We start from the raw sequence: 20,920 nt of genomic DNA, 5'->3' as shown, positions 1-20,920 counted from the left end.
TGTAGCCTCTTTTTTTTTTAGGTACTGGGAATCAAACTTGGGACCTTGTGCTTGCCAGGCAGGCACTTGTGCCACTGAGCCGTAACCCCAGCCCCTCTATGCAGCCTCTTTATGTAGCTTGGGATTCACATAGTGTGACAGCTGGCTCTGAGAGAAAATGTCCCAACAATGAGTACCCATTTTAAGAGACCTTGCCTATGTGGCTCCTTAGGTCCTAGCTTTAGAAATCTCAGAAAGCCATTTCTATTGTTTTCTATTAGTTAAACGCATCACTAAGGCCAGCTTACATTTAAGGGTGAAGAATTAGAGTCCCCTTCTTTTAAGGAGAAGTTTGAAGGTACTAGAGGAGGAATAGATGGTGGCTATCTTGGAGACATCTGCCACAGTGCCTCAGTAGCTTGTGTGTAAAGTAAGGAAAATAACAAAATCTCTTACATAGAGTTGTTTTGAGGAATAAAAATTAATGTAGATAAAATGGTTAAAATAGTACTTGGCATATTGTAAACATCATGAAATTGTTATCTGTTGTTATTTCTTCCACTTTTTTTTTTTGGTCTTTTTGAGATAAGGTCTCGCTATGCAGTGGCTGGCCCTGAGCTCACTTTGTAGCTCAGGCTGGTCTCAAACTTGGAATGATCCTCCTGCCTCAGCTTCGCGAGTTCTAGGATTACAGACTTGCACCACCATGCCCAGCTCCTTCTTCCGCTTTTACTTGGTGTGATTGTTACTTCTTCTAAGTCCATAAGGTCCTGCTTCTATGCGTGGTGCTATAGCTCCTTGTGGACACCTCTGCTATTTTTCTGAGTATTGCTCCTTCCTTAGGGCATTCCTGCTTCTTACCGGTTCCAGATTTTTATAAATTCTGATGACTTGGAGTCCTTGAGGTGTCAAAGAAGAGAGTGCTGTAATCCCCACCCTGGAGTAAAGATGTGTTGGATAGTTTTTTTTTGTGTTTGTGCTGGGGATTGAACTCAGTATCTCATGCATCCCAACATAACAAGCATCCGAACTACATAGTGAATTCAGGACCAGTCTGTACTATACAGCGAGTCTCAAAAAAAACTTAAAAAAGAAAAAAAGAATTTCCTTCTCTCCCATGACTGAGATTTTTGTCATGGGGACATGATTACCTTTCCTGAAGATGAATTCTTATCCTGGAGGCAGTACCTGCACAGGCAGTATTAGACAATTTTTTTTTTTTTTTTTTTTTTGTTTTTTGGTTTTTCTCCGGTACTAGGAACCGAACTCACGACCTTGCACTCGCCAGGCAGGCGCTTTTGCCGCTGAGCTAAATCCCCAGCCCCTAGTATTAGACAATTTTAAACTCTAGTAGCAGGGACCTTCACTCCAGGTATAACTGGGAACTGGAGTGGGAGGAGCTCTGGGGGAATTTAACTGACTAAACAAAAATGAAGAATGGCAGAATTCCATTCTCTCCCGATAGAGCACTTTTACCCATCAATATGAAAGGCCTACATTGGAAGTACCTTGTATGGTAGATAAATGTGAAGCTCTTTTCATCGTTCTCCCCCCTCTTCTCTCCCTTACCTTAGCACTTTGGTTGTTATTATCATGCATGTTTTATGCCATTGGATATAAGTATGTATTCATAAATAACATTTAGTATTGTATGAAGCTGTCAAAAGCATGTGGAAATGGTTTTATGTGCAACATGTAATTCTTCAGCTTATTTTTCTCAGCGTTATGCTTTTGAGATTTATTCATGTTCATAAGTGTACAAATTTATTTGTTTTTACAGAGATGCAATATTCCACTGTACAAATATTCTGCAGTGTATTTTTGCATTCTCCTGTTGATGGATATTTTCTTGCAGTTTTTGCGCCTGTTGTTTTCTTGTGTACATGTGCAAGACTTTCTTGCCTGTTGTTTTCTTGTGTACATGTGCAAGCATTTTTCTAGCGTATGTATTTCTATCTGTGGAATTACTGAGGTACAGGATGTGAGTGTATAAGTTTTTTTTTTAAGCTCTGAAAAATTTTAACTTTGAATAGACATTCCAGAAAGACAATACTTTTTCAAATTATGCATGATGGTTTTCGAGAAGAAGTTAGATTCTGATTTGGCTGGAAAGCGTAAGAGCACTTAGTACCTTTTCATTCCTTCACTCTAACTTGTGCTGAAATGAAGGGTGGGACTTACCATCAGAAAAGGTCTGCTAAGAACCTAGGGATTGGCATTGTCAGTAAGTCCCATGTTTTTTTTTTTTTTTTTGAGACAGAATCTTTCTATGTAGTTCAGGCCGATCTTGAAGTCACTGTATAGCCCAGGCTAGCCTCAAACTTGTGGTGATCCTCCTGCCTCTGCCTCCTGAATGCTAGGATTACAGGTGGTGCCACCATACCCCCAGCTAAGTCCCTTGTTTTATCAAGCCGAATATTTTATGGCTCCAGAGACTTGCCATGGAGAAGTATGGTTGTCTTGCTGCCCACAGGTTAGGTATCTTACAGCTTCCATGTTCTAATGTCATCTTCAGTCTTCTGACGTTCTTCTGTAGGTGTTTGCAGAGAGCAAGGATGAGATTGCTTTAGTCCTGTTTGGTACAGACAGCACCAACAATGCCCTTGCTGCTGAGGACCAGTACAAGAATATCACCGTGCACAGGCACCTGATGCTGCCTGATTTTGATTTGCTGGAGGACATTGAAAGCAGAATCCAACCAGGTTCTCAGCAAGCTGACTGTATCCTTTTTCAGCCATAGATTTAAGAATTTCTTTTACTCTGGGGAGTCGTAATCTAGTTTGATAGGGCTCTCTCAGAGTACCAGTTCTGGGTATCTGGGGATGTTTTACTCTGAGGACAGAGAGGTGATATGTGTTACAATTTATTTATTTTTATTTTTATTTTTATTTTTTTCCAGTACCAGGAATCGAACTCACAACCTTGCACTTGCCAGGCAGGCGCTTGCTGTGCCACTGAGCTAAATCCCCAACCCCATGTGTTATGATTTAATGTGAAGTTAATCAGGTTGGGTGCCCGGGCTCTGGGTCTTTCAGTCACTGTTGCTTTTATGTATTCATGACATTACGAGTTGGGAGACATAGGAAGGGTAAGATACTAGGGTGTCTCTGTGGCATTGACTGTAGCAGGTTAAAAATGTTTGGAGGCAGAGAAAAGATATTTTTAGAAGACTGTAGTGTAATTATTCCCCACCCTGCCCTGGATAGAACTTTTTTTTGTGCCAAAAATCAGATTGATATTCAAACTGAGAAATTCCCAATTTCTTTTGTGGTGTCCCTGATTTTGTTTTTCCAGTTAGTAGTTCCATTCTTGAGCACTGGGAGGTGCTGTTGTGCTGGGAGTTACTTCCAAATGCTGCGTTATGGCTCACTGCCTACTTAAGAATGGACTATGATCACCAAAAATGTGTTGTAGAGACTAACAAATGGCATCAAAAGTTTTGGTTAAATGACTGTAATGTGTTAGAGTACCTTTTATTTTTATTTTTAAAAACATTTGTGTGTGTCAGGGTGCATGCTTTGATATATAGCATTTGTGAATATATGTTAATGAAATTAGAGGATACTTAGCAAGAGCTTTTAAATCATTGCCTATTCCAGTGTCTACAGTTTCCAGCACTGTGAACTTTGTTGGGGAAAGTTACATGTTCGTGGGATAAAGTGACTGGTGCTGTCTCTTCCCTTAACTAGCTCAGTTCTGGATGCACTGATCGTGTGCATGGATGTGATTCAGCGTGAAACTGTGTAAGTGTCTCATCTGGAAAAAAACAGAAATCAGCCTTTCTGCAAAAACTGTGGATTGATGCATTCAATGTACTATGTGATTTTTTTTTTTTTGTCAGTCAGGTTGCATGTTTGTGTGGCTAAAAGAACATCTGATAGAATTCAGTGGTTCAGCCTCCTTACTTTTTAAAGTTTTAAAAAGAGGAAGGCTATATTTGGAGAGAGTTTCTCTGGGAGAAGTAAATGTTTGGCATATTTCAGTTTCCTTCTTTCTTAAGTTAAGTATCAGTAATATTTTAACATACTAAGTGGGGACTAGGTGTGTAGCTCAGTGGTAGAGCACTTGCATAGCAGGCATGAGGCTTGGGTTTGATCCCCAGCAGTGTAGAAATGAAAATAAAATAATAGAAGTAAAGTTAAATTAAAAATACTAAGTGATATGATCCATAAGTATTTGATATGAACTGCATAGTACTGTGGCCAACTGCCTAGTCCATTATTTAATTATTGTGCCATGAAAATGTATGCCTTTGAGCATATACATACACACATACTGCTCAGTAATCAAGTGTGTTTGATTCTTAGAAGACATTTCAGGACAGTGGTTTTTTCTTTTGGTGGTACTGAGGATTAAATAGTGCAGGGCCCACACACTGAGTATATCTCCAGCCTTTTTAAACATTTTTAATTTGAGACAGAGTCTCACTAAGTTGCTCAGACTGGGCTTGAATTTGCAGTCCTGCCTCAGCTTCTCAGATTGCTAAGATTACAGGTGTGTGTTACACCTGGCTTTAGGCGAATGTCTTCTTAACATGCTAATTCTCTCTTTTAGGGGAAAGAAGTTTGAGAAGAGGCATATTGAAGTGTTCACTGACCTCAGCAGCCCATTCAGCAAAGATCAGCTGGATGTTATAATTCATAATTTAAAGAAATCTAACATCTCCCTGCAATTCTTGTAAGATCATACAAATGATATATATAAACAAATCCTGTTATCCTTACTGCAATGAGTGGACCCTTTTATAGAGTGCTTGGTTCTTTCTACTGAATCAGAATCTGTCACATGACTGACTACTGATTTACTGACTATTCTTTGTATTCTAGAAACTCTTCTGAGTTTTGGTAATAAGGAGATAAAAGTCAGAGATACACAAAACTGAGCTCAGTTGCAGATCATTTCTTTGTGTGCTGTTTTTTAAACTCAAAAATTGAGGAATTAGAAGAGTCTTTGAGGATATTTAATTTCTCTCCTGCCTACATAGAAGGCTTTACTCAACTATCAGATTGGTTGTTTGTTTTCGTAAACAGCTCAGGGAACTGTCCTGCAGACAGTAGATGCTTACAGGTAGACAAAAATGTCAACTTGGGAATCATTTTATAATGTCTGATATTTACATTTAACACTTTTCTAAGATTTAAAGGATGCAGTAACATATATAAAATGTAATTTGCTTATGTTTATTTAGAGACGGTATATAAATTTAGGGGAAAATGTATATTTCATAGTTTACTAGAGGTGTCCTTCCTCCCCTAATATCTTGAATTTTCCCTCCAATATTTACTTTTCTCTATCTTTCACCTCTAGCAGAAAATTCTTTTCACTATACTAATCCTTCCTGCTGCATTTAAAACTTTTTTTTGTCCTATTTTTAGTGAAGGCAAAGTGATGGTATAGGATGTTGAATTATTAATCTGGGGACACTTCATTTTTCATGTTGAGAGCTATACCAAGAAGTCTGTAACTCAGAGTGGTAAGCCTTTGGCTTTTTAAAACGCCTGCTAGGAGGAATTAAGAATCTCTTTTGCATGTACGTGCCCCTTACGACTGCTGAGGGACAGCTCCTTTCTGTAGAACTGTAGAAAGAGTACAGAATAACCCATCAAACTGGCACTTGTTAAAATGGTACTTCAGAGAAATTAAGAGCTTTTTAAGTGACACTTCTTATGGAGTTGAGGTTTTCTCAGTACTTCAGAAGCCTGACTCAGCTTCTGTTCCCTGTTCATGATCTCAGGATGGCTTCACGTGGTTGAAGCGGACTAAACTGAGCTGTCAGTGTCATTTGAAAGGGCTGATCCTTTTTTTTTGTCGTTTTGAGACAGGGTCTCACTATGCAGTTCAGACCAACCTTGATCTCACTTTGTAGCCCATGCTGGTTTTGAACTTGAAACAATCCTCCTGCCTCAGCCTCCCAAGTGCTGGGATTGCGGGTGTGTGCCACCACACCTGGCTTTTTTTTTTTTTTTTTTAGTGAGTAAGTATGCAGAAAAGGGAACATAGCCTTTTCTTCTTGCTTGTTATCTGACTGGTTTTATTTTTTTCTTTGGTCATATATTTTCTTCCTGTGCCATAAACTGCGTACAGAGTTTATGCTTTTATTGTTAAGCATATTCCAAGTATGATTGAGTGTTCAGGTTGGATTAAAGCAAAGACTAGCAGCATAAAAAAACACTGTATTCTGAGCAGGCTTGTTCCTTAGATTTGATTTTTTAATTTACTGAGTTCTGAGAAAACTTTCTTGTAGTCAAGTGCAGCATAGAAAGAACTGCTTTTGTCAATTCTGTTTTAGGGATAAACTTTCTCTTTTTTTTGTCTTTGAGACAGGGCCTTGCTATGCATTTCAGGTTGGTTTTGAACTCGCTTTGTAGCACAGACTGGCCTCAAATTTGCAGTGATAGTGCTGGGATTACAGGCATGTGCCACCACACCTGGCTGGGGATAAACCTCCTGGTTGTTCATTTTCATGTCATCTATCCTTTCTTCCTGGTTAATGCTGTGGAAGTAGCAATAACCTAAGGCCAACCCTCTGTGCTACACTTTGCTTCTTGGAAGCTTTTTTATGCAGGATACACATATCTGTCATATTGAGTATATGCAGTAAAAAATTTAGACAGAAAGCCCTATCTTAAGTATAGCAAAAAAAGGATAGAGAAATTGCCTTAACAATATCCATCCACATTGGAGTGATCAGAAATAATGTTGATGAAAGATTACTAGGTACAGCTGTTTAAGTTTCCAGGGATAGATTAAGGTGCTGTGCGACCATGGGAAGAGCCTGCCCTTTCAGTCAGGTGACTGAATCTTTGCTCCATTACTTACAAGTTGTGTGGCTTTGGCTAAATTATTTCATCTCAGTAACTTCTGTTTCTTTAGAAAATGGAGATAGAAACTTCTGTCCACCTAATATATAAGGGTTAAATGAGATTGTTTATGTGGAAGCTTGTATAAGTACCATTTAGAATATTGCATAAAATATATTTGCGTAGTTTGTTTTTCAGTTTGTATATTCATTATTGAACATTTTTATAACTGGCGATCCCAACCTAGCTTTAGTCTCATTTCAGTCAAACAACTGCTGTGAAACACAACAACAAAATTAGATTTTATTTATGTCTATCAATTTTCTGACTTTTGTATAGGACTCTATGTCTACAATAATATTTGAGTTTAAAGTATTTCATACATAGTCTGTTGTTTAATCCTTGTAATAACTTTAAGGGGTAATTTGTGACTTTTTTGGAGTGGGGGCATCTGCCTGGAATATCACCTAACTTTTTTGTAGGAAGCATTCTTTTCAGAACTTTAATCTCTTAGATTGAATGAGGCTGAGGACAGGCTGGTCCTCAGCCTGTCATTGATTCCTAGTTTTATTTGAATTTGAGGACAGAGGATTAAATACTGAGTCCCTCTTAGGTTGTAGAATTAAGCAATGTGAACTTGTCTTAGTCCATCACTGTTTCTATAATAAAATACCTTTGACTGGGTAATTTATGAACAAAGGAAATGTATTTCTTACAGTTCTGGAGCTGGGAAGTCCAGGATCACAGTGCCAAAGCAGACTAGGTTTCTGGTGGGGTATCTTGGCTTGCAAGATGCTGCCTGTTGCTGTGTCCCCAGAAGGCAGAAGGGCAGAAGGGTTCTCTCTTCAGCCTCTCTTGTAAGGCTGCTATTCTAAATTTTGAGACTCTACTGTCATGATTTAATCATCTCCCAAAGGTCCTGCCTTATAGTATCACATTAATGATTAACTTCTAAGCTATGCACTTTGGGGGCACACATTCAGACCATAGCACAGCTTGAGTGTATTCAGAGGCGATAGGGAAGAGACCATTCTGAAAGTGAAGCCAGTATGTGGACAAATGAAGACACAGTGCTCAGAGATAGTGAAAGGGTCAGACATCATGGCATTTGAGACCCTGGGTCTGATTATCCTAAGTCCATATATAACCCTGCTTTTTCAATTACTTGGTTATGTAAAGTAATAAATTTGCCCCTTTTACCAAATCAAAGTGGTTTCAGTCACATGAAATGGAGAGAATACAGTATTGGCTGAAGTAGGTAGGTGTCATTTGACGGATGAAAAATAGGAAGCTTTGTGAAATTGTCCCATATGTCCATTTTCTCATAGCTAGTCCATGACAGTCACAGGATTGGAGCCCAGTTGATTATTTGCCTGAGAGCCTATCTTCGTAACAGCTGGTGTCTTTTCCTGTAGTTTGCCTTTCCCAATTGGCAAGAAAGATGGAACTGGAGACAGAGGAGATGGCAACTTGCACTTGGGTGACCATGGGCCCTCCTTTCTTCAAAAAGGAATCACTGAGCAGCAAAAAGAAGGTATACAGATGGTGAGGAAAGTGATGCTTTCTTTAGAGGGAGCTGATGGGCTGGATGAAATTTATTCCTTCAGGTAAGAAGTGAAAGCACAAATTTTTATTGCATCCACATAAATTTGTTTTAATTGGAGGACCCCCCCACAATGCTTTTGAATTAGTTATTAGTCATTTTTATTTATTTAGAAAACCTTTTTTTCTATTTTAAAGTTAATTTTATTGGTACATTTTAGATACATAAAGATCACACTTACAGGAAATTTGTACCTTTATGTCTTGATTCTTCTTTTTTTCCACATTCCCCTCCACTCCTTTCAACCCCTCTTCTCTTTCTTATTTACAAAAGCTTTCTTTCCATTTTTTTCTTCTATTCTGTACCTTCCCTTCTTTCTCCTCCTTCCCTTGTTTCCCTCCCCATTTGAACATTTTGTTCCTGCTTCCCAATATCTGTCACCCATTTTGGTCTTTATTGACACTTTTGGTTTCTCACAAAAGAGAAATAGTGTGATATTTAGGCATGTGTGTCTTTCACTTAAAAGTATAGTCTCAAGGTGCCCTCCATTTACCTAAAAATATCTCAGGTTTATTCTTCTTTATGACAGGATAGTACTCCAGTACATAAAATACCACACTGAAAATGTAAAGGCTATAGCCTGCGGATTTCCTATAGGCATTATAATGGCAAAATTATTTTAAAAAAGTGAAATCCCCTAAGTACCATATAACAATCAGACAAACTGTTTTATCTATTTGTAGAGACAAGGGAATAGAGCTTCTCCTTTATTAGTCTTATTGTTAGTTAGGTTAGAAAAATATTTATTTTGAGCAGAGAACCTGAGAGGGTTCTAAAGCTCTGTGTGTTAGTCAGCTTTTTAAATTTTTTTTTGTCATGGTTTGTATCTGGGTGTCCCCCGAAAGCCTTATGCGGCCATGGGGCAGGCTTTTAGAGTTTGATTGATTATGAGTGTGAGAGCTGCACCCGCCCTGGGGTGGATAGTTTGCATATGTAAGGGAGAGCAAGAGGCTGCTTGGGGCCATTTCCTGGCTTTTGTGCTTCTGGCCATATTCCACACTGGTGTGTGTCTTGTTAGTTTGCTGTGTTCAGCCGCCATGAGCTGCAGCCCTCTGCCCTGTGCCACTCTGCCTTATAATCTGCCAAGTACGGACTGAAACCTCCACAAACTGTAAGCGAAGTAAACCTTTCCTTCCTTAATTTTGGGCATCAGGTATTTTGTCCCAGCAATGAGAAAAAAGTAACCAAGTCATTTAAAAAAATTTTTTTTTTTTATTTTAAAGAGAGTAGTACATGAGAAACAAGCAAACAAAAAGATAGAACAGTAGCAGCATACCAGTATCATGAACATAAACAAATCAAAGCAAAAACATTCAAAGTGATACAGGGTCTCAAGGCAAATTAATAGAAATCAGCAGTGGTTGTTAGGTTGCATACTGCTATCCTCAACTACATTGTTCAGATTATCAGAAATAATGAAAGATTGCTCAAACCCTTAAAGAGAGTAAGAAAATAATTCTCCAATAGAACCTTAGAGATAATACAGAGTTTCACTAGACAAGATGGTAGGAGTTCACCATTGTAATTCCATTGCATATTGTTACCTTCAAATCAGTTGCTCAGACCACCAGACACACATGCAAAGTCAATCAGAACATAAAAAATTGTGAGCATTAACTGTTCATTTTAATACACCATCAGACAACAGCAATACAACTTTTTATTGCTGTGAGCAAATACCTGAGAAAATCAACTTAAAGGAGGAAAGGTTTATTTTGGCTCAGTTTCCATTCTGTGGTGTGCTGGCTCCATTGTTTTAGGCCTGTGCTGAGACGGAATATGGCTAAAGAGTGTGGTGGAGGGAAACTACTCATCTTGTGGCAGAGGAGAAGCAGAGGCAGAGGGAAAGAGCTTTAGTGAAAGGGACCTGGGACCAGGTGTAGTCCCAAACATCACACCCCTTTCAACTGGGCCCCATCTGTTTCCATCCCCTCCCCAAAATTACCTCAAATTATGATCTCATCAATGGATTGCCCCACAGATGAAGTTAGAACCCTCATGATGGAGTCACTTCTGAAAAGCCCATCAGCAACCAATCTTCCAACTCCATGGGCCTTTTGTGGGCTACTTAAGACCCAAACCGTGTCAGTGGCATCTAGAATAATGTGTGAGAACCCTGATTTGGCAAAAGTGGCAGATACTTTACCAAGCAGAATGGGTTGTGTGGATTCAGATTTTCAGAGATAATACTGCTTGATGTTTATGAATTAATTCTGATTTGTTATCAATATGCAAAAGATAGGTAGTTTAAGCAAAGTTCACAATTGAAGGAAAGATTCAACAGCTAGAATTTTTTGAGTAGCTGTAGTATATATCTGCTCTAATTTTTTTGCATCCACAGTTTTAAGTGTTTTTGGTGAGCTGTAATTGACAAATAATGCATCCTGATTTTCTGAGTATAGATATGCTTGAAAAATTATATGTAAATTTTGGAAATAGGATTACAATTTCCCAAAAGGTTGCCGGCGGAATTAATGAAGAATCCTAATAACGTAAAGCTTCTTAGCATAATATATGTTCTTGTCACACTATGTACAGGTAAATGTTCCTAAGTTATTTCTCTTTCCAGGTTAGGAATACATACCTTAAACGAACATATCAATCATGGTAACATAAAGAAAAATCATATGCCAGTTTAAATTACTATTTAAAAGGGGTTCCCTGCACCCCATAATGCATGTGGTAGTTAGGGTGGAATATCAGCTTGTTTAGATTTGAGGTTACCTGGATGATTGGTGGAACAAACTTCTAGGTGTGTCTGGGTGGGCCATGGAGTTGTGACCTTGGAGTCTATGTCTTGACCCTTGTCTCTTCCTTTCTGGTGCTGCTCCCATGCTGTTTCCTAGCCATTATGAACTAAGCAGCTTGCTTCCATATCCCCTTCTGCTATGATGTCCTGTCAGGGAGTCTGCTGACCATGTACTGAACCCCTTGAAGCTGTAAGCTAAGTCAAATCTCTCCTTCCTAAGGGGTGAGTGTTGAGTATTGTGTCCCAGCAATGGGAAAGCTGAGTAATGTAGTATAACATGTGGCTAAATTATTGACTATGCATTGTCTTAGCAATTTGAAGCTACTTTGATTTTACCTCTGCCATGGAGGTATAGAACAGAGCTTTGCCACTGACATACAGTAGCCATTAGCTACATATGGCTACTTAAATTTAAGTTAATTAAAATTAAATAGATTTTAAAATTTTGTCCTTTAGTCACAGTAGCCACATTTCAAATGCTCAGTTTCCTGTTGGCCAGGCGTTATACAAAGCTGTACTGGGCAATGGTGAGCTGGGCTTAAATCATGTAGAAGATCTTAGGAAGACAACTTGGTTTCTACTTGGAGAGATTTAACCTAATGCAGAACCAATGCAGTTTCTCAAATCTTATATATTACAGTGGTCCTAAGAATTTCTCCTGGAACAGAACCTGTACCTTGTGATGGTTTTAGCTTGCCTCATACTTGGACTGGTAATGTCCTGTAAGGCAGGTTAGACTTGACTCAGACTCATTCGTTCCCCAACAACACAAAGCCACGGTGTGCTACAAACTTTAGAAACAAATTCACAGGCAGAATATTTACTGTTTGTTGTGTATTAGTTCTGAGACTTGTAGCCTGTTGAGGTATCACTGTCCATAACTCTGTGGATAATGTAAGATAATTCTCTTTACCTCTTTGTAGATCTGCCTTTCATCTGTACTGAGGAGATCAGTCAAAACATCTGTTGTGTACACTCCTTGCGTATTTAGTAACTAATTCCTTTGTTCGGTCTCTGAGTGAATATCAAAGGATAGAAATAACCTATCCTGTAATCTTCTTTGTTATGTTTGACGAAGGACAGTAAAAATAAAATTGATTGTCATTTTTGGTAAAATGAAGCAGCACTTTACGTTGTATTTGTCCCCTTCCTTCAGCCCTTCTCGTGAGTAAAATACCAATAGTTACCCACTTTACTTTAAGACTATAGACTGCTGATTCCCTTACTCCCTGGAAGGCTTTATTTAACTATTGTGTGGGTATCAAAACACATTATGTCTTTCACTGGAAAAAGTTGGCATCAACTAATGAATTATAGCATTGTGAGCGTGAAGTAACAGGATGGTGCCCTTCCTTTGTTATCCCAGAGCAGGGATTCTTATCCTGAGATTCATTGTTTTCAGACATCCTTTATATTATATGCAGACTCATTTGTGAATGTGCTTTTATCATATCCTCAAAGGTGTCCTTGTTCCTGAAAAAATGTTAAGAACCACTGGCAGAGTTGAAAGAAATGATTGAATGGGGAAAGATAGAGCTGTTCGTTTCCACCTGTCAGTAAAGTAATTCAAGCCATCCTTCCTCCTCAGCCAACTCACTTGTGTTCTGGCTCTCTCCCAACCTGTGGTTGTCATTTTCCTGCCATTCCCTGCTGTTCCTCTCTTTATAAAAGTCAACAATAGCTCACTTCTCATTCTGGAAAACTAAGTGTATCATCTAGTACAAGTTAACATTTTAAAATTGTTACTTTCATTGTATGCTTTTCTTTATTAAGTGAGAGTCTGAGACAACTGTGTGTCTTTAAGAAAATCGAAAGACATTCCATGCCCTGGCCTTGTCAACTGACCATTGGCTCCAATTTGTCTATAAAGATTGTAGCCTATAAATCGGTAAGTAGTGGTTACATATTTTTAAAATAAATGTTACCAGGCAGATAAAAATGCTTATGTAAAGAGCTGACAATTCATGAGTGGGTTATTCAGAGCATAATTACTGCTTCTCTAGCTGCTCTCCCTTTTCATTTAATCTCTGTTTAGCTTTATGTAGATGGCATTCTAGGAGAAGTTTTAAGAATTGTCTATAATAGTTTAATTTCATCCTCTTTCTCTTTGTGTGCATTGATAATTGTGTTAATCATGAGTTCAGGTCTCTCTCTTTTAAGAAAAAAGTGTAATGCATTAAGTTGTCATTGTAATATTATAGCAGAAAGGTAGACAGTGCGGCCAAGTGAAGTTCAGAGTTTTAGGGGGTTCAGGCACACCTACTTCAATTACTAATGTTCTGATAGTAACAGCATCTAGGAAACGTCAAAAACTGATGAGCTGTTACTGTGAAATTGTATTTCATAATATATGTACATTTGTGCATATTAGTGCACTGTCAATAGTGAGTTGCTTCTGGTGATTATTTGATAAATTTCCAGTCTGGCGAGGAGTCTCTGATTCCTCTACATGTGCTTCCTTGCTTTTTTCTTTAAATGCACAAAAAATAAAAATATTCTAAGTACACAAAATAAATATACATGCTTTTGTATATTCAAGGACTTATTTCTGAAACACATGATATATTGTAAGAACCTGGGAGGTTTTTCTTTTTTACTTATGTTTCATTTTTATCCCATCAAGGCCTAGAATTGTGTCCCTAGGAATGAGAGGACAGTGTCATCCTTTGCTTCTTTATGCAGATTTCCTTTTCAAATTTTGTTGATTTCTGACTTCTCATATATTGCTCTTTCTTTGTTTTTCATTAGGAAACTGTAATGAAATAGGTTGGTCCCCCTTTATCAGGCGGTCTGATGGTTTAGTATATTCCGATACTAATATTTGTATGTGGATTTCTCTAGGGAAAAATGGACTGTAGGGAGAATCATAAAGTATTTCTTATGAAATAAACAAGGATTTCCATAAAAGGCAAGAGCAACATTCTAGCTAGAGTAATTGTTCTGGAATCTTTTTCATGTGAACCAGAGAGTGTGTTAGATTTTCATCTTCTATCAATCACAATCCTCGCTTTTCTTATTTTCCCTTTATCTTTTGGAAATAAGATTCTACAGGAGAGAGTTAAAAAGACTTGGATAGTTGTGGATGCACGAACTCTAAAGAAAGAAGATATACAAAAAGAAACAGTTTATTGTTTAAATGATGATGATGAAACTGAAGTTTCCAAAGAAGATACTATTCAAGGTATGAGAGTAAGAGTTTGTGCTTTTGTCTAAAATATATTTTCTTCAAAGTGATATGAGGCTGGCTAGGGTTTGTATTGGTGTTCACTCAGAGACGTTTCTCTGAGGTAGGAGATGCAACTATCTGAGGGGACACAGGGCCTTTAGCTCTTCTGTTGGGTTTAGGTGGATGGCTCCTAGGAAGACACTTCAGAATTTCATTTGTCTGAACTGTAAATGTCTCAAGTGGTGGAGACTTTAAATAATATTTAGCTTTCCTTTGTAGTTGAAACTCGCTAGCTAGGAGAATGGCTAAAGAATGTTAAAAAAAGTTTTCCTTCGTAGTTCTTTAAATGCCAATTTTAGGCTTTATATCCTTCCAGATATACTCCCTTAAGTTAATTTAGAGGGTAAGAAAAATACAGTCATGAGGGTCTTTAAAGTTGTACTTGTTTGTCATACCCATTTGGCTTGAATAATATGTGTAGATGGCATCTCTATCTAGAGGACTTAGAAACTAGCTGAAAATATCCAAATGTCCAAGAGCTGAAGTTATAACATGCCAAATAATGGTTAAGGTAGCATCTCCTGGGGTCCTTAGGTACATTTCTTGCCAGGCTGTGCACTACCCAGTATATTTTTGATTTGCAAGTCTTGTAAACAGTTTCACCTGTGGTACTGTACTCATTGCATATAGTTAAATGCGTTGCAGAATAGAATAATTTAAAGGTGGTAGTGGTTATCAATCTTTCTCCTGATAGGTTATGTATAGAATGTCATTAATATCCTCCAATTTCTACTAAGTCTTTAGTTCAGTGCAGTCTCATAGAACATGAATTTTGCAATGAGACTTGGGTTAGAATTATGGCTCTGTGGCTAATAATTCCTTGTGTCCTAACTAGCAGTAGTAGGCAGAATAGCATGATTAAAGGACAGGACCAGAAAAGTAGGACTAGATGGGTATCTAATAGACACTGTGCATTTGCCTTTGTGATTGTCACAACAACCTATTGAAGCAGGTACTCTTATTCCATTTTACAGATAAGGGAACCAAGGCTGAAAGACATTCATTAATGTATTCGAAGTCACACAGCTGGCAGCTAGCACAACTTGAATTTAGGGCTGTGCTCTTTCATATTATTCTGAATCAGGACTGGCTAATGAAGGGCTTTGAAGGATGGGCTAAGAATTTATGCGTAATCTTAAAAGCAACATGGAGTCATTTACAATTTTCAGGAGCAGGTTGTCATTGGAGCTGAATTTTAGGAAGATGAATATGACAGCCAGGTGCGGGATGGATTGGGAGGAGCAGGGACCAGTGACGAGGGTGCCAGTTCTTTTGGTTGTTAGCAAAGAAGGTTCTGGTTATCTTAGGGAAAAAGGAAATTTACAGTGGGGTGATGTTGGAAGGAGAAACATTAAAAACTGGGTTCAAAATGCATGGGAATACATTATTTTTCCTTTGCCTTTTTATAGCTGTTCATCAACTTCTTCTGTCTGTCCATTCTCCGTCACCTAGTGTTTAGAGTTCCTTGTCTACAGAGGGACTAGTATGCCTATGTAGGCAAAGGAATGTGGTTATATGAGGTGTGATTGAAAAATGTAGGGAATGTTTACCTTTTTAAAAAAGGTAAAACATTTTTTATTACAGTAAAAGACACATTGCCATTAATACCCCTCAAAATAATGTGTCTTGCTTCAAATATATTTATCCCACCATTCTTTTTTGTTTGTTTGTATGTTTTTGGTTTTTCAAGACAGACTCTTACCATGTAATCCGGCTGACCTCAAACTCTTGGGCGATCCTGCCTCAGCCTCACAAGTGCTGGGATTATAGGTGTGTGCCACCACGCCTGGCTATCCTGCCATTCTTGACACCCTGTGAAGCAGTTCTGGAGGTCCTCTTTTGTGTCTTTAGTTGTGCTGTCATAGCTGCCTTAATATCCTGAATTTATACAAAATGTTTACTTTTCACGGTCATTTTGACTGTGGGGAAGAACCAGAAGTCACATGGTTCCAGATAAGATGAATAAGGTTGCATGAGGACACACTGTCATGTTTTTACTTGACAGAAATTGCCATAAATGTTGACCTACTTGGCATGATTAAAACATAGAGTGAAGGTTTAAATTAAAAAATTTATTATAGTACAAGACACATTGCCATCACTCCCCCTTAGAATACTAAAAGTAGTTCCTCTCTACTTCACGCACACTTATCCTATCATTCCTGGCAATATGTTTTACTATAGGTAAGTTTTTAAAAATTCAAACATTCACTTGTCAGTCATCTCTTGTAAGGTAATCTGTTCTATACTTTCTGCCTACAGAACAGTTAGGGATATTTGCCCTTTAGAACCAGAAAACACAGTTTTCATTAGAACTTTCAAGTCACTGTCAAACTATTTAAGTAGGAAGATAATTGATACAGAGAAAACTTTCTATGTATTTCTCTGTTAATGTTTGTTGGTTTTTTTTTTTGCCAGTTTTTTAAAAAAGGAAGATAGAAATTTGTGTCTTTTTACCTAAATACATGGTACCAGCAGACTAGCAGGAACAAATAAACATTGGATCAGAGAATCTGTGCCTGGAAACTCACGGTTTTTGTTATTTGAATTAAAGATGAATAGTTTTTTCCTTTGCATTTACCCAAGACCAGAACCCTGGAAGTTTGATGACCCTTCTCACCATCTATATGACACTATATTGAAGGAGTACAGTCTTCCACAGAGTGGTGGTAATAAATGAGGTTGAGGTTTTGTCTTTTTTTTTTTTTGGTACTAGTAGTAGAACTCAGGACCTTGTGCCAGGCAGGCTCTGTGCCATTGAGCTATATCCCTGGCCCTGTCCTTTTTTTTTTTTTTTTTTTTTATCAAATAGCAAATATTTACATAAAAACCCCCAAAATTCTAAAGATAAAATAAATTTAAATGAAGAAAAACATGCAATTTATCAGTTGAATATTTCTAAACAGAAGAATTTTGTCATTTTCCCTTAAGCATTTGTATGTCTCCAGCATATATTTTTCAGAACATTTTGTTCTGAAAATTTCCTATGGGCGGTTTTCTCTGTGGGTCTCCAGGTTTCTGAATAAATGTGTTTTTGTTATTATGTCTACAAACCACACTTGTACTTTAGTCAACCATGGTTTATCTTTGGAGGATAGCTAGTATATTGCATTTGCTGTGTTCTTTATTCTAGGCTGGATAATCATTAAGGTAACTATATTGCAGAAGATGCTAACTTTAAAATGTAATTAGATTTTAATCTCTATATTGTGTGTGGCTTGGTATCTGTGCTGCCTTTTCTCTGTTGATCATAAGGGGCGGTAATTTGGTTCCAGGGAGTAGAAGATGGAGCAGGCTCTGAAGTATGCATGTATTGTTAATGTATGCGTAGAACACATTTCAGCTTGGAGAAAATGAGGCCCCATATACCTAACAGATGCTCTTCTCTTGTTCTCTAGGGTTCCGCTACGGAAGTGATATAGTTCCTTTCTCTAAAGTGGATGAGGAACAAATGAAATATAAATCGGAGGGGAAGTGCTTTTCTGTTTTGGGATTTTGTAGATCTTCTCAGGTACAGCAATTACTCTGTAATTTTGAGCAAAATACATGAGCCTTTTTCTACTTACTGCCTGAGATGGTGTGCTTTTCATTGATCATTTTATTTACAATATATACTTACCTTAGTCATCTGAAATGTAGTCTGAGGTTTAATGTTGTCACCTTTGGTTTTTGAAGAGAAAAATGAAGATGTAAGAGCTTTTAGGACAAATCTGAATGATAAATTCAATTAAATCAGTTTTTTTGCCTTAGTAGCCATTATAACTAGTAGTAACCTTAAAGAAACAATACCAGTTCTTTGCTCTTGTACTGTTTTCTGTAAACTTATGTATAATGGAAAGTTTTAGACCTTTAAGATCTGGCTGAGAGCTGGGCATGGTGGCGCACGCCTGTAATCCCAGCACTCGGGAGGCTGAGGCAGGAGGATTGTTGCAAGTTTGAGACCACTTTGGGCTACAAAGTGAGCTCAAGGCCAGCCTGAACTGCTCAGAGAGATCCTGTCTCAAAACAAAAAAAAAAAAAAAAAGGAAAAGAAAAAAAGATCTGGCTGAGTTTTAAGTGACCATTAGCGCCAGAATATCATTCGTGCTGATCACCTTTCGTCTCATTATCCAATGTAGAATTCTAGAGTGAGAAACTTACCTAAGTTACATGTTTTTTAGATAGAGAAACAGAGATGCACAAAACAGACACAATGGGAAATGTGGTAATTCACCATTGGATATCACAGATAATTTTAGAAAGGATGGTTAAAAGATTTCTAGAGATTTTAGGTTAAATGTTCTTGGAAAAAAAAAGTAGAAAAGCTGGGTGTGGTGGTGCACGCCTGTAATCCCAGCACTTTGGAGGCTGAGGCAGTAGGATTACTGCTAGTTCGAGGCTAGCATGGGCTACATAGTGAGTTCAAGGCCAACCTGGACTGCAGAGCAAGACCCTGTGTCAAATAAATGAAAAAAACAAAACAAAACAAAACAAAAAAATGAACAAACTCTTGAAGTACACAGTCAGATGTCAATTATTATTAATAGATGTATATCTTTATATGTGTATTTTACCTAAGTTTTATAAGGATGAAGAGGTTTTTATTAACAGAGTCATGTGAACATTAGAGTGAAGATCAATGTTACTCTGTATTTTTTGTTTGTTTGTTTATTTTTTTGTTTTTTTGAGACAGGATCTCTCTGAGCAGTTCAGGCTGACCTTGAACTCCCTATGCAGCTAAGGCTGACCTCAAACTTGCAACAGTCCTCCTGCCTCAGCCTCCCAAGTGCTGGGATTACAAGCGTGTGCCTGACCACTCTGTATTCTGGATTTGAAGTTCTGCATGTTACTCTAGCATATGGTCCCTGTCCGTGTGTGTGTTAGCATAATTCATTGACGTTGAGAAGAACTGTTTTCATGTTTGTCTAAACTTAATTAATATGTGGTTTCTAAACTTATAAGCCAAAAATTTAGGGTATTAACTTAAAAGTCTGTAAGATTTTACTAGTGACAGTAACGCCTTTTAGAAGTTGAGTGTCTGTAACATATCTTTAACAAGAGCCACTAAATAATGCTTTTCTTAAAAGTAAAACTACTCAGTTTGGGAAGCATATAAACTTAAAACATAATTATTAATGGCAGTGCTTACAAATCTTCAGTGAAACAGAAATCTCATTTACTTTTTTTTTTTGAAATAGGGTCTCACTATGTTGTTCAGGCTGGCCTTGAATTTATGATGATGCTCCTCCCTGGTGCTAAGATTACAGGCATGCACTACCACACCTGACTTCACAAACCTCATTTTTAGATCAGTTTAAGGAAATTGGCCGGTTGAGATGTGGATCTAAGTCTAGATAATAGAAAAAATGGATGGAAAAACACCTTGAAATATAATTCAGGACTGAGAATATTGAAATCATCTGTGCCAGATTGGGAGGCAGGAGCTATTTTAAATAACAGAAGAAAAACGTGAACAGAACAAAAAATATGCTTTTCATTTTAGAAGACTTTTATAGTGAAATGTTTTCAAAATCAACTCTTTAAGCTCTAAATCAGTTTTATCTTAACTATAATCTCAGACAGCTACAAGATAATCATAGCTACCATTTATTGAATAATCGTAATAATATTAGCATTTTATATGATTTTCATGTAATTCTTATTACCCTCTCGGTGGCTCTGTGATAAAGTAATTGCAGTTTGGAGCTATTATGTAACTTGTCCAGGACCATGCTGCTAAAAGATATTATAGGTGGGTTTTAAGCCAGGTCTCTGACTCTAAAGGCAATGCCATTATTTAGTGGAGTCTGCTCAGGAGATGAACAAGTGCACTGTTCCATAGTCCAGTTTAAATACCTGCTTTCATATAGTATCTTAACAAAAGGATGCAAAGTGTCTCCCATGGTGGCTGTGATTAAATATAAGCATATGCCTTTTAACAGACTGATGATTATTGTTAATAAAATCACATATAGTTCCATATTATGGATTCCACATTCCTGGATTGAATTTGCTGCACTTTTGGGTGAGACCCAGGGTCTCTGTCATGCTAGGCGAGTACTCTACCACTGAGCTATAGCTCCAACCTAGGTTGTGATTTTTGCGTGTGTGTGTGTGTGTGTGTGAGAGAGAGAGAGAGAGAGAGAGAGAGAGAAAGAGAGAGAGAGAATTGTTCTCAATTGTGAAAATTTCAAGAGGTCAGTTTGTCAAGTGTTTTGGGTATCTAATTATAAAATAGATAATAATTTAGCTAGAACTTCCCCTAGATGTCTAGCTATTCTTTGAAAACTCATTTAGGTCCATTAGGAAAATTTATCATTAGTTCTTTAGTAAGTCAAGAACTATTACAGATTCTAATTGGGCAAGTCAATGTATGTGAATGTAGCAAAATGCAAGAATAGGATTTTTAGAAGTAGGATTTTTCAAATGGGGAATGAAAGTAGAGATCAGGGATATTTGAGTTTTTTGGAACCTCACCCCCACCCCACTTTGAGACTCAGTCTTCTTGAGCTGCTGATACCATGACACCTGATTTCTCAGCTTTATAGGTGGGAGAGCAGAAAAAACATTGGAGAAATAAATGT

The 20,920-nt window shown here is 37.7% G+C and overlaps 1 protein-coding gene across 2 annotated transcripts in view; it reads left to right on the top strand.

The window, feature by feature from the left end:
• Xrcc5 (X-ray repair complementing defective repair in Chinese hamster cells 5 (double-strand-break rejoining)) overlaps nucleotides 1-20,920 on the top strand; it is an 87,182-nt gene that overhangs the window by 5,261 nt on the left and 61,001 nt on the right. For both annotated transcript variants that reach the window (XM_005395688.2, XM_005395689.2), the window contains exons 3-9: nucleotides 2,516-2,699; nucleotides 3,674-3,722; nucleotides 4,534-4,656; nucleotides 8,195-8,386; nucleotides 12,905-13,019; nucleotides 14,174-14,312; nucleotides 17,756-17,868. In XM_005395688.2, the coding sequence (XP_005395745.1) occupies nucleotides 2,516-2,699; nucleotides 3,674-3,722; nucleotides 4,534-4,656; nucleotides 8,195-8,386; nucleotides 12,905-13,019; nucleotides 14,174-14,312; nucleotides 17,756-17,868 (915 nt within the window). The remainder of the gene's footprint in view (nucleotides 1-2,515; nucleotides 2,700-3,673; nucleotides 3,723-4,533; nucleotides 4,657-8,194; nucleotides 8,387-12,904; nucleotides 13,020-14,173; nucleotides 14,313-17,755; nucleotides 17,869-20,920) is intronic.

The sequence above is a fragment of the Chinchilla lanigera genome, unplaced genomic scaffold (assembly GCF_000276665.1).
Source record: "Chinchilla lanigera isolate Chin_1 unplaced genomic scaffold, ChiLan1.0 scaffold00052, whole genome shotgun sequence".
Classification (NCBI taxonomy): domain Eukaryota; kingdom Metazoa; phylum Chordata; class Mammalia; order Rodentia; family Chinchillidae; genus Chinchilla; species Chinchilla lanigera.
The sequence above is the reverse complement of the archived record's forward strand: the minus strand, read 5'-3'. Positions and strand labels throughout refer to the sequence as shown.